Here is a 13,036-nt window from a genome sequence, read left to right as displayed (position 1 = left end):
ATGCCATGAGTCAGATGATCGTTTAGGCCCATGAGCCTTTTGTTTATATAAATGAGTCTCTTCCGACCTCTGAAAATAGGTCAATAGAGGTTTTAAGGGATGGCGAACAACATGCAAATATTTTTGTGAAGATTTTTGTATTCCAAGATGGCTGCGAGCCCACGTCCTCTTTTCAGGTTTCGGTCTCTGATTTCAATGAAATTAAGTATAAAGGGTTATAAAGGGATGCTTATCAGTGTGATAAAAATTTTGAAAGATTTTTGCTGGGCAAACCTCAGTGTCCGTTACAATGAGTACATGTACTTGTTTTAGCTTTAAAATCCTACTCCTCCCTAAGCCTTGAGTGGATTTCATCCATATTTTGTGTAAAAGATCGTAGAGGAAGGACTGTCATATTTTATATAAACAAGTTAGGTCCAACCCCTGGTGACAGAGGGGTGGGGCTCAGAATGGGGAATTTTGATTAAATTTTGCCTACTCCTTCTTAACCCTTAAGTGGATTAATGCATCCATATTTTGTGTGAAACAGCACTGGGGAAGGACAATCATATTTAATATAAACGAGTTAGGTCAGGCCCTAGGGGACAGAGGGGCGGGGCTCAGAAGGGGGAACATATTTTATAAAGGATGAGGTAACACCCATGGGGATAGAAAGTCAGGGGTCCAAAATGGGAGCTTTGCTGAAATTTTGCTTTAAAATCTGACTCCTCTTTCATCCTTGAATGGGTTAAAATCATATATGGATGAAAGGCTACCAAGTTTGTTCAACAAATGACCTTTACCTATTTCAGAAACTTACATATTCAGAAAAGGAGTTCCTTCTATTGCTTATATTAATTGTTCACCACTCCATTATACTGCGACTGTTGTTTTGTGCCATGAGTCAGATGACTGTTAAGGCCCATGGGCCTCTTGTTAACTTTCTTTTTTGTTTCTCTATCATTTTTTTTCAAATTCCTGAATTCCGGAAACCGGATTCCGGCTCCATTACTAGTATCCAAGTGCAACTTCCTACTGTGAACACAATCTGATTAAAACACAGATCCTTATAACCACTCCGTTCAAAGGGATGTTCTTAGATCCTCTTATCCAACATAGTGATAATAAGGATCTGTATTTTAATTAGATTGCTGTGAACAGAGATTGTTTTTACACAGAAATATACCTCAAAGCAATTAATAATTGTTTTTATCAGCTTGAATGTCTGAAAAACGTCTCTGAACTGAAGGTGCACTTAGCGACCCAGTTATGCCAATTTTGATTTTTTGTTTATTCTTGTGAAATAAAAATTGTTTCTAATCCTAAATTATTTCTTTAGTAATATTTAGGCAGGTTTGTTTCCTCCGACAGATATTTAGTTATAAGTCTCATATAGCATTAAACTTAGTGCACCAGAAAAATATGTCCAGAAATTCACTCATCAGTTGTCACTTGCCAAGGGCAAGTGAACCAACTTTTTCTACTTGCCCAAACTCAAAAACTGGTTGCCCTGGGCGTCGGGCAAGTGGTTTTTTACACCCCTGAAGCTTGGGACTTTACTGACTCCTCATGGTTCAGTTGAAATCAGCCTTCACTGAGAATGAATTCCGTGTTGATGGATTATTGATAGCATTAATAAATACATGTAGAAAATAATGTTTAACACATTATCATGTTTTCTAATAGAGGAATTTCATGTAAGCAAAGAATGAACTTTAATATGTACAAATATAATACCCTATCTTATTCAACATCCTAATAACTTGGAAGTTTTACCAGGGTCCTAGCTATCATTCCAAGTCTGAGATAACTGTTTTGTTGTTTGTTCTATTAAACTAAAATCAACTTTAATCTTGTAACAGATAAGAATTTTTTTCTGTAGGGCCAAGATTGCAGGCTTCACCAGTGAAAAGTATTGTGCAATGTTTGGCAAGAAAAGAAGGAACAGATGATTTTTACACATTAAAAGTAAGTCATTAATAAGAAAATGAATATTGTATATCATAATTAATAATGAAATCTAAAATGACATATAAAGGAATCAAAGGATAATATCATTAATATTTCTTTAGAAATGTTAGTTATAATTTCGGAAGTCCAACATTTAAAAAATTATCTTTACCACATCATCCAATGTATTATTTGTACATTTTTTCAATTTGTTGTGTATCACAGACTTCCCTCAGGTATCGAGTAACATGTACTCATGTATATACGGAAAATTAAATCTTGCCAATGTCAATATGTAACTAGACCAAGTCTCCATCTTTTTATGGTAGTTTACCACTAGCATATACTCTTCTGTTGATAAAGTCAAGGGACATGGTGGCTTTGTAAGTTGAAATCCAACCTTTAATTCATATTTGGGTGTCATCAGCTTAATTCCATATAAAAAAGTGTTTATATAGCAAAGACTTGGAATGAATATAGGATTTCATTTGTTAAACATTAAATACCTATTGAATATGTCTGAGTTGGATCATATATATTGAATATATTCTGAGTTGAATGAATTTAGATTGAATATATCTGACTTGAATGAATACATATTGAATATATATAAGTTGAATAATATCTGGAATATACATGAGTTGAATGTTAGCTATTGAATACATCTCAAGTTGAATGAATACCTATTGAATACATCTGAAGTTGAATGAAAACTTTCTGAATATAATCTGAGTTGAATGAATATCTATTGATTATATCTTTAGTTGAATGTATACCTCCGATATATTCTGAGTTGAATGAATACTTAATGAATATATTCTGAGTTGAATGATACCTATTGAATATATCTGTGAGTTTAATGAATACCTTTTGAATGTATTTGTCAGTTGAAATGAATCTGTGTATCATTTAGTATTGGTTTATTGGCAGATGCTCACTCTTGAAAACCCAAACAGAGAGAGTCAGGACGACAGACAGGGTAAGATGCTCCTACACACTGAGTACTCGTTACTGTCATTACTACGACACCAAGATGGGGTTGTCCATCACCATGGGCTATTCAAAGTAAGTGCTGCTCCTCGTCTGTGTATCTATGTTAAATAAGTCAGAGGTTCCATTGGCTATCAAAGTATTCTTCTTTTATAACATTTCATTATGAAAATTTTAGTAAAACTTTATATACTGAAAAAGACATAGCAATATGTATGGTTATTTTAAAAGTATTACTGTAATTAGGGAAGAATGACATTACGCTTATGATTAGATGATTAAGACGATGATCCCTGTTGAATAAAGTATGAAAGCAAATAGTTACATGTGCTGTAAACCACTATATATTCATGTATGAAATATTTCACCTTCTCTTTGTTTTCAACTTATTATTTGATATCAAGGGCTCTTACTGGCAATCATGCATTCATATATTATACAAGAAGTAAATATAATGGAAACATTTGAATTAACATTAACATTCCAGCTCTCTCACAAAATTACTCGAAATTAAATCTCACAAAATAAAAGTGATTTATTGTAGTATGAATATAGAATATGGGTCAAGGAAGTAATATCAATGATCTAGATCACACTGGATGACATATGTCTGTAGGATTTGAATTACTTGAAGTAGTAAATATGGGACAAAAAAGTAAATTTAAGTGTGGACAGAATATAGTGGAAATCTGCCCCTTTGTCAAGACACAATAAGAACTAATAAAATGATATATTAAGGATGGTCACGAATGTTCACATATACGTGCGTATACAGATAAACTTGTTTAAAACTGTTTGTAGGACGAGGCCTGGGAAGAGAGGGAGGTTCTGGATCCATCTGGACGAATTCAGTACACAGGACAAAGGAAACAAAGACTATGTCTAGTACTGGACTGTCTCATCCCTCACGATTTCAGCAATAAAAACGCCGACCTCATTAATCTTCAGCATTATGTGATCAAAGAGAAGAAATTAACAGAGAAAGAAGCAATTGTTATCTTCTATGATATTGTCAGGGTTGTTGAGAGTCTTCACAAGGTACTTGCTCAATTTAGCATTAGATTGATTTTCCTTTTGTGTGAAATAAATTTTCTTAATACTATCTGGTGCTAAATAAAAAAGCTACAATCAAACTTGTCTGAAAAGGATGTCAAAGGGACATATCATTCAAAAATGTCCTTTAAAGACAGATGACCTTTACACAGAGGTTAATTTGATATTAAATTGCTCTAATTGGTTGATGAGCCTGTCCTTCATATAGAGGTGTCTTCCTTTAGGTTCTACAGTACTTTAATTTGAGGTGAAACATGGTTTGGTTTTATTCTTTCAGAAAAATATTGTCCATCGTGACTTGAAACTTGGAAACATGGTTCTGAACAAAAGAACAAGACGGATTATCAAAAGAACAAGACGGATTATCATCACAAATTTCTGTCTTGGAAAACACTTGGTGTCAGAAAATGATTTGTTAAAAGATCAGAGAGGTAGTCCAGCATATATAAGTCCTGATGTTCTAAGTGGTGAGTAGTGACATAAATCATTTGGTTGTTTCAAGATGTAAAATATGGCGGCCACCTGTGGTTGATTAGCCTACTCAGTTGGCTTTCCAGCTAATATCTTGGACAATGATTAAATCTAAATGCCTATCAGATACACAATAGACTTGATTGATACCACTTGGAATTACACAAGGTATGATTAATTATTTGATTGCAAAAACATCGTTGTTGAGATCCTCATTATAGTGTCACCGGCAATTCACAAGCTAACTAGGCCTGCCGTTGTGTAAACACAGTGTCAATTATCGTGTCAAACTCCTCTCGCCAGTTAATGTTAATGAACAGAAGGTTGTTTTAAGCACTGATAACAATAAGAACCATTTGATTTTGTTTTCAAGAGTGTTTGTAGTCAATGCAAAATGTTTTGGACGAAGATACAAAAACTGAGATTTTGTTTGTAAATATTTTTTTTTCAAACATGAAACTCAAAAACGTACCTGCGCACTATACGCGGGTGCGCACTATACGCGCAAAAATACGGTATATGAAAACCTGTCTGATGAACACTGTGTGTTCATTAACTACATTTATGTAAATGTTAAGATGAACATGTTGCCTCAGAGGTATAATCTTTAGTTTCTCTTCAGGCAAACTTTTCAAACTATTTTTTCTTTTTTACACAACAAGAATGCTCAATGAAATAGACATCAGTTTATCATTCAAAATGATCAATGATCCTTTACCTCAGAAAACAAATGTTCTTTCCATAGCAAAGCAGTGTGGATGTTTAGGAAAGTTGATGAAGCTGTGATTTAACTAAGTATCAAAAGTGTAAATAGGAAGATAACAAACAAAACACTATTCTACTAATCTTTACTGTATAGATTACATTTTTAGGTCACCTGAGACGAAGTCTCAAGTGACCTATCCTAATCACCTTTTGTCCGTTGTCATGCGTCGTCCGTCGTATGTCCGTAAACAATTTACATTTTCGACTTCTTCTCCAAAACTGCTGAAGCAATTTCAATAAAATTTTGCACAAACCTTCTAAGGCATAAGGCCAACAAAATTGTGAATTATATGGTCCCCACCCCCAGGGAGCTATGGGATTGGCCAAAAAGGGTAAAATTGACTAAGATTTCAAAAATCTTCTTCTCCACTCACAGATGTGATGGAATGAAATACTCTTCATAGATAGAAAGGTCCTAAAGTCCTTTACAAAAATTGTGAATTATATGACTCTGGGGTCTCACGTTTTCCCCTGGGGAGGGGGTCAAGTTTACTATAGTTTATATTGGGAAAACACATTTTTGAGTATTATTTGATCATTTGTAATAGGGAATGAGTCAAATATTGTCAGAATTATCAGTATGAGATGGCCATTGAATCCTATTAACCAATTTTCCATGACTGACCCCCAGGGGCCTTAGGGGCGGGGTCAAAAGGGGTCAAATAGGCTATAACTTCAAAAATCTTCTTCTGAAATTCTGGAAATGGTAGAATCACATACTCTTTATAGATGGAAAGGTCTTGAGGTCCTTTACAAAAATTGTGAATTATATGACCCTGGAGTCTCACGTTTTCCCTGGGGAGGGGTTCAAGTTTACTATAGTTTATAAAGGGAAAACACATTTATGAGCATTTTTTGCTCAATTTTCATAGGAAAGGAGTCAAACTTGTTTAGAATTATTAGCCTGAGATAACATTTTAATATCATATCTATATTGGTCCTGGTCAACCCCTTCGGGGCAGAGGCGCGGGGCCAAAAGGGGCAAATAAGCTACAACTTTAAAAAGCTTCTTCTTAAATTCTGGAAATGGTAGAATCAAATACTCATCATAGATGGACAGGTCTTAAGGTGTTTTATGAAAATTGTGAATTATATGACCCTTGGGTCTCAGGTTTCCCCCTGGGGAGGGGGTTAAGTTTACTGTAGTTTATATAGGGAAAACACATTTTTGAGTATTATTTAGTCATTATAATAGGAAATTAGTCAATTGTAGTCAGAATTACCCCTATGTGATGGCCATTTAATCTTATTACCAAATTTTCCATGACTGATCCCCAGGGGCCTTAGGGGCGGGGCCAAAACGGGTCAAATAGGCTAAAACTTAAAAATCTTCTGAAATTCTGGAACTGGTAGAATCAAATACTCTGCATAGATGGAAAGGTCTTAAAGTCATTGACAAAAAAAAGTGAATAATATGACCCTGGGGTCTCATGTTTCCCTCTGGGGAGGGGGTCAAGTTTACTTTAGTTTATATAGGAAAAACACATTTATGAACATTATTTGCCTATTTTTCATAGGAAATTAGTCAAACTGGGTTAGAATTATTAGTCTGAAATAGCATTTTAACATCATATCCATATTGGTCATGGCCGACCCCCAGGGGCCAGAGGGGCGGAGCCAAAAGGGGTCAAAATGGTAATTTCAAAAATCTTCTTTTTGAATTCACAGATTTGATGGAACCAGATACTTTTGATAGATTGGAAGGTCTTAAGGCCCTTTACAAAAATTTGAGAATTTCATGGCCCTGGGATCTCAGATTTTTCCCTGGGGAGGGGGTCAAATTTACTATAGTTTATATTAGGAAAAACACATTTAGGAACATTATTTGCTTAGTTTTCATAGGAAATTAGTCAATCTGGGTTAGAATTATTAGCCTGAGATAGCATTTTAACATCATATCCATATTGGTCCTGGTCGACCCCCAGGGGCCAGAGGGATGGGGCCAAAAGGGGTCAAAATGGATAACATTTCAAAAATCTTTCTTCTGAATTTACAGATTTGATGGAACCAAATAATCTTCATAGATTAAAAAGTCAAATTTATAAAATCACTGACTGACTTCAAGGGCCTGATAGGCAAATATATAGTGTTTATATGCATGTCTTTGTTTCATTCTGTATCTGAACTCATGTGACCGTTAAGGCCCATGGGCCTCGTTTTAATTTAAAATGTTTTATTTTTGTCAATTTGTAGGCAAGCCTTACCTTGGTAAACCCAGTGATATGTGGGCCCTTGGTGTTGTCCTGTTTACTATGCTGTATGGCCAGTTCCCGTTCTATGACAGTGTCCCCAATGAGTTGTTCAGAAAAATCAAATCAGCAGAATACACCATACCAGAGTAAGTATGAAGAAATAAAGGAATTTACTACCAGGCCACAGGAACATTTTGTGCCTCTTTATCCTTAAATTAAATTCTGGAAAGCCTCAATCAAATTTTAAATTAATGTGTTATATTGATGTTTATTATTATTCTAAGTTTGGGCTCACCCTACACATTCACATTTTCGTTATTAAGTAATCTAATATGACGTATTGCTTAAATAAATTCATTCTAATTAGCAAAAAATGTGAAAGTTTTCTTAACTCGCCCGATATCCAATCACGATGACATGAGCTTCAAACATTGGTAAAAATTTTATGCACAACTTAATCTCACTCGACTTTCCCATATATACTAATGCTATATACATTTTTTGACTAGTAGTGATTTAAATGATTAACCACTATTTACCCCTATTGTGCCCCTTATCTCCTCCTCCTCCTCCAGAGTTAAGATTTATACAGACACCTTCCATCAAAAATGTTTCATCGAGTGTCTGAATGAAAAAAGATAAACAAATCTTTCCAGTAATCAATCATTTTGTAACTGTACTTATGATACTTTTTCAGTGATGGCCGAGTATCCCAGGATACTATTCAAGTTATTAGAAACTTAATGGTGTTGACCCCAGAAACTAGACTGACTGCAACACAAGTGATGTCAGCTCTTCAGTCTGTTACATCCAAGTGGTGAGTTGCTCTATGTTATCTACAATATCTTGAAATTATGAAAATTTTGTAATAAGTGTTTTCTTTATCACCCTGAAGGTTTCAATATATCAATAGCACATGTAGTTGCATCATTACTTGGTAATTGTTTTTTCAATGAATTTTCCATATGTTGGATTTGGTTGTGTATTGTCAAGTATTTGTGAAAACTTAACAGAAAATATTCCCTGTTTACAGGCGTGCCATGTCAAGCATGTCGGGACAAATACAGGTAGTTCCTGATATCGATATCTGTCCGGTTAATGAGTCAGAGGACAGCAGATCAACCGGTGCAGGACCTTCATCAGCATCATCTCAAGCCAGTGAATTAGAGCAAAGACTGAACCACATACACTCATCTCACCAAGAATCTTCAAAACCTCCTCCTAAGGCTCCTGCCGGTCGCCGACGTACACCAAACACACATCCACCTATACGCCGTCTCAACACTGACGCTCAGCCACTGACGCACGCTGAGGCCATGTCCCATCACCAACTTCTGTCACAGCATACAACCTGATCACATCCCCACGCCTTCCTCCAACTGACCAAGTATCCACAAGTAATCCCTCTACCACACCACATACACAACTCCACCAAACCTTTCCCCTCACAAATCTTACCGCCCCTCCCCCAAACCTGATCCAAATAACTAACTCCTCACATACACACACAACAGTATATGACCACTGACAAGAGACCTTCTCTATGACCTTATGACCTGTCCTCAACAACCCCCCCGCCCCCGATCCTTACCTTTAACCTTTACACTACCTGGAGTTTTCCCCTAATGACATACCAGAAATTGCTGCACATGATATGTCGTGGGAGAGCATATTTTTGTCTTTCATGTTCTGCTAATATCCTATGACAGTGATAGATCATTATTCGTTCAGAAATCTGTCTACCATGTATAAGTATGATGTTAACTAATTTGAACTGAGATTTAGGGGTTGTGTGGTAATCCTGGTCATTTTTTTAAAGAACTATAATATTAAATATAATATATATGACTTCATTTGTGGTTGTAGTTCACCTTTGACACAAAATTGGACTCTTCTTATTTTAAGGCTGGGTCAGTTCATTATGAATATATAGGGGTGACAAAGTTACTTTGGTTTTTATGTAATGACTTAAGACTGGGTCAGTTCATTATGAATATATAGGGGTGACAAAGTTACATTGTGTTATATGTAATGACTAAGCAGTGCTAGTCTTGTGCTGAAATTGTTTACTAGAGTAAGTGCTGAATTTTCTCTCTCTGAGAGTTATCCAATTATACTGGCATCTGTAGTACCTCAATGTAAGTTATTCTACACATACTAAAAACATGGAAATTTATGCAAGGGAGAATTTTTCACTAATTACTAGAAGGCTTTATCACTGCATGTAAAATTTTGTGAATATATTGCCAAAAGCCCGAAGTTATATCTATTGTGAAAAAAATCCCACCAATGTAAAATATTTAATCTTGGAATATGCGAAAATATACACATTTACATTAGATGTTAATTACACAAATTGTGGTTACCAAGTGTAGTCAATATTTTGTCCAAGAACTAAAATTTCTGGACACCTCAGGTTTATTTATTATACCAATGAGAATTTTATTACAGCTTTAAAATGCACAACGGTAAAACAATGCATCTTGTGAAAAGTAACATCTTCTGTGCTGTGTTTTAGATCTCATTTAATTCATTTATATGAAAAGATTGAGAAGAAAAATATCATGTGCTTATTCTTAATATTTTTGTAGTATGTGATGAATTGAAAATGTGTTCTGTTATTATAAGGAATGTGTTGTAAATCATGCTTTCTCAAAATTGTGATTATTTATGTGTGTTATGTATGATTGTTAATTTTCAGTAAATTTGTAAAATTGTCATGACTATGAACAAAGTGAATCTGGTTTAAAACCATTGTTAGATGTGTAAGGTTGTATTGAATAACTTCATCAGAAAGGTTGCAAATCTTCTGATATCTGTTATTAGCAAAACCATGCATGTTATATTACTGATGCACTATTTTTTTCTGTGGCAGGATACAGTTTCATTTGTCCTGCTTGGCAGTTAGTAAATGGGCGAAAAAGATAGAAACAAAACCCAGTACTGCACATGAATAGACGGTTATATGAAATGTCTCCCCTCTCATGACACTTATAACATATAAATACACACTAGTGCAATGCTATATCCTTTGATTCTTATCTACTGCTAGTATGTTATAGAAACAATATTCAGATTTAACGTGTTTCCTTTGTTCAAAATAATATCTTTTAAAAGAAAGGAATATTTCTTTACTGCTTTTGGGTTAAATATTCAGGTACCGGTAATACAGAAAGGGTTTAGGTATATGTCTTCACAAAGTCAATATACAAGTGTTCTGTATGCAGGTTATACTTTTTAAATGAAATCTTAGTATTTTGAATTGTTTTAAGATTGAATGATTGTCAATCTTATTGAAGCATGCATTTTAAACAGGAAAACACTATCAGAATTTTTGTTTGATTCGTAGAGAGGAACTTTTCATCATGTCCTTCTACATGGCTCAAGTATCATGTATTTACCGTATTTGACTGCAAATAAGACCCCTCCCGCAAATAAGACCCCCACCTTTTTAGACTTAGGGGGGATGTCTGCAAATAAGACCCCCCACCTATTTTTCAGTTTACTGGATGATTGATTTGAGCAATGGATTAAAATATCACCAAAATGACTTTGTATCGGAACTTCTTTTTGTTTTATCGGCATAGAAAAATCATGTAGTAAACAACTGTTTGTGTGCTTGTTATTTTTGTCATTTAATTAAAGTTAATTCACTGGTGATTTAATTTAATTATATGTATCAATAACTACGAATTATGGACAGTCCACCACTTTTGACCTTTATTTCTTCTCTTGGAGGGGGGTCTTATTTGCGGTGAAATATGGTACATGTATAAAAAAACAAATTACATGATTCACTGTGTAAATGGTTGAATTGTGTATCTTGACAACTTGTGAAACATCAAGGTTATGAATATATTTTGTGTCAAAAATGAGAACTAATTAGAGTACTTTGGATCATTAATACATTTTCATTTAAAAAATAGGGCTATAAGTTAAATTATAGGGCAAATTTTTTAATTGTACCATATATCTATTGTGATGTGCAATTTATTTTTTCATGTGTATTTATGCCAAGATAGATTCTATGTGTGCAATATGCATGTTAGACAATTACAATATTTGCAATAACCTAAATCATGAACATCTGTTCTCTCCATTGCTCACATACTTTGAGTTATTCCTGTATGTACCTGCAGTAAATAGATAAACACTTGAATGTGGAGTAAATTTTGATGAGTACTGTTCAATTTATTGAAATTGCTGTTTATAACTATTTTGTAAACTAGAATATCGCTAAAATCATTTATGATATTATCTGATTTATTCATTTATTGGTAAAATAAACTTGTCCCCTTAGTTGGTTTATGCGAGATTGAATGAAAAAAAATCATGGTTTACAGTTGAATATCGTACATGTAATTGTATGGTTAGTAGTAGTACCAGTTGGTAGTCCTTACCATGTATATCACGAGTCAACATTTCAAATTGTTTCTTCTATGCATGTCAAATAAAACATGTATGTTTTTTTTTCAAACTTACTCATCAGCTATACTTTTGTGTGAGGATTCTTTAAAATTACTATTCAAAACTAAATATGCTGGTATATAAATGTATGCTGGTTGTACATGTTGTTATGACATGTACAAAATCAAGTTCATCTTTGATCACCATCTTTGACTTGTTCATTACTATTCATGGAATATTTGATAAATACCAGATCAATATTTGTTTCCATAATTCAGTTTGAATATTCCATTAGTTATGTCCTGTATCAATTGTAGCTCTAAAGACTTTTGGCAGATATTGTTGCTGAAAGGTATAGTAGGCCGGATACCTATATTAGTTCTTGTAGAACATAAAAATAAGAAGAGACTTAGTTTTCTAGCAAAATATTACTGTGTCTTCTCATAGGAACTTACTTCAGGGGTTACAATCACTGTCGTTATATCAACACTGGAATACTTCTTAGCAAAAGTTCTTTTCATTGAAAAATGACCAATCACAGATTTTCAGAGACTTCCTTTGAAGATGACAGTGACGCTCAAAGCAAATATGTACAGTCGACTACAGTGTACCGTTATTATTTAGTAAATCCTTTTGATGCACATGTACATTAAACTAAATTTTTGTAAGTGTTCGCACAGAGAGCCTCCAGTTATACTATGAAATATTGCAGGTGGATATTATGAGTGATAGTAACCCCTGGAATTTCAAAGATACCTTCCAGTCATCACAAGCTATAACAGACCTTAATCTGACTATAACGAAAATTATTCAAGTCATTTAAATGTACAAGTTGTATGATATATAACAATGATCCATGAAGAAGAAATGTTGCCACTTGGAATGTTGAAAATAGTTTTCGAAAAATAGCATTGCAAGATATTATCAAGTTGAATTTACCTGTCAATCATGAAGCTAAAATGTGGTAAAAAGGTATTTTGATACTTACTTTAATAACATGTGCGATTTACTAATGGATATCAATGATATAATGAAGCCAAGTATAGACAAACTGATTATAGCTGCAGGGTATTGTCTCTTTCTTATAAACCTCATGGACTAGATTTGTAGCCATCCAGTTTATTTAAGTTATTTTACTAAATTTTTAGTAATAAGTCAGTTTTTGATATACATCATAAGTATGGTAATGTTTCTCATATGTGATAAAGAATAAATAAGCATGTTATGTT

At 34.1% G+C, this 13,036-nt stretch overlaps 1 protein-coding gene across 1 annotated transcript in view; it reads left to right on the top strand.

The window, feature by feature from the left end:
- LOC138324015 (serine/threonine-protein kinase 40-like) overlaps positions 1-13,036 on the top strand; it is a 24,265-nt gene extending 11,229 nt beyond the window's left edge. The window contains exons 3-9 of the mRNA XM_069268996.1: positions 1,862-1,947; positions 2,860-2,994; positions 3,721-3,957; positions 4,250-4,439; positions 7,402-7,546; positions 8,098-8,217; positions 8,434-13,036. Of these exons, the coding sequence (XP_069125097.1) occupies positions 1,862-1,947; positions 2,860-2,994; positions 3,721-3,957; positions 4,250-4,439; positions 7,402-7,546; positions 8,098-8,217; positions 8,434-8,755 (1,235 nt within the window). The 3' untranslated portion in view covers positions 8,756-13,036. The remainder of the gene's footprint in view (positions 1-1,861; positions 1,948-2,859; positions 2,995-3,720; positions 3,958-4,249; positions 4,440-7,401; positions 7,547-8,097; positions 8,218-8,433) is intronic.

This window comes from Argopecten irradians, chromosome 1 (genome assembly GCF_041381155.1).
Source record: "Argopecten irradians isolate NY chromosome 1, Ai_NY, whole genome shotgun sequence".
Lineage (NCBI taxonomy): Eukaryota > Metazoa > Mollusca > Bivalvia > Pectinida > Pectinidae > Argopecten > Argopecten irradians.
This window is presented reverse-complemented; position numbering and strand designations above follow the sequence as displayed.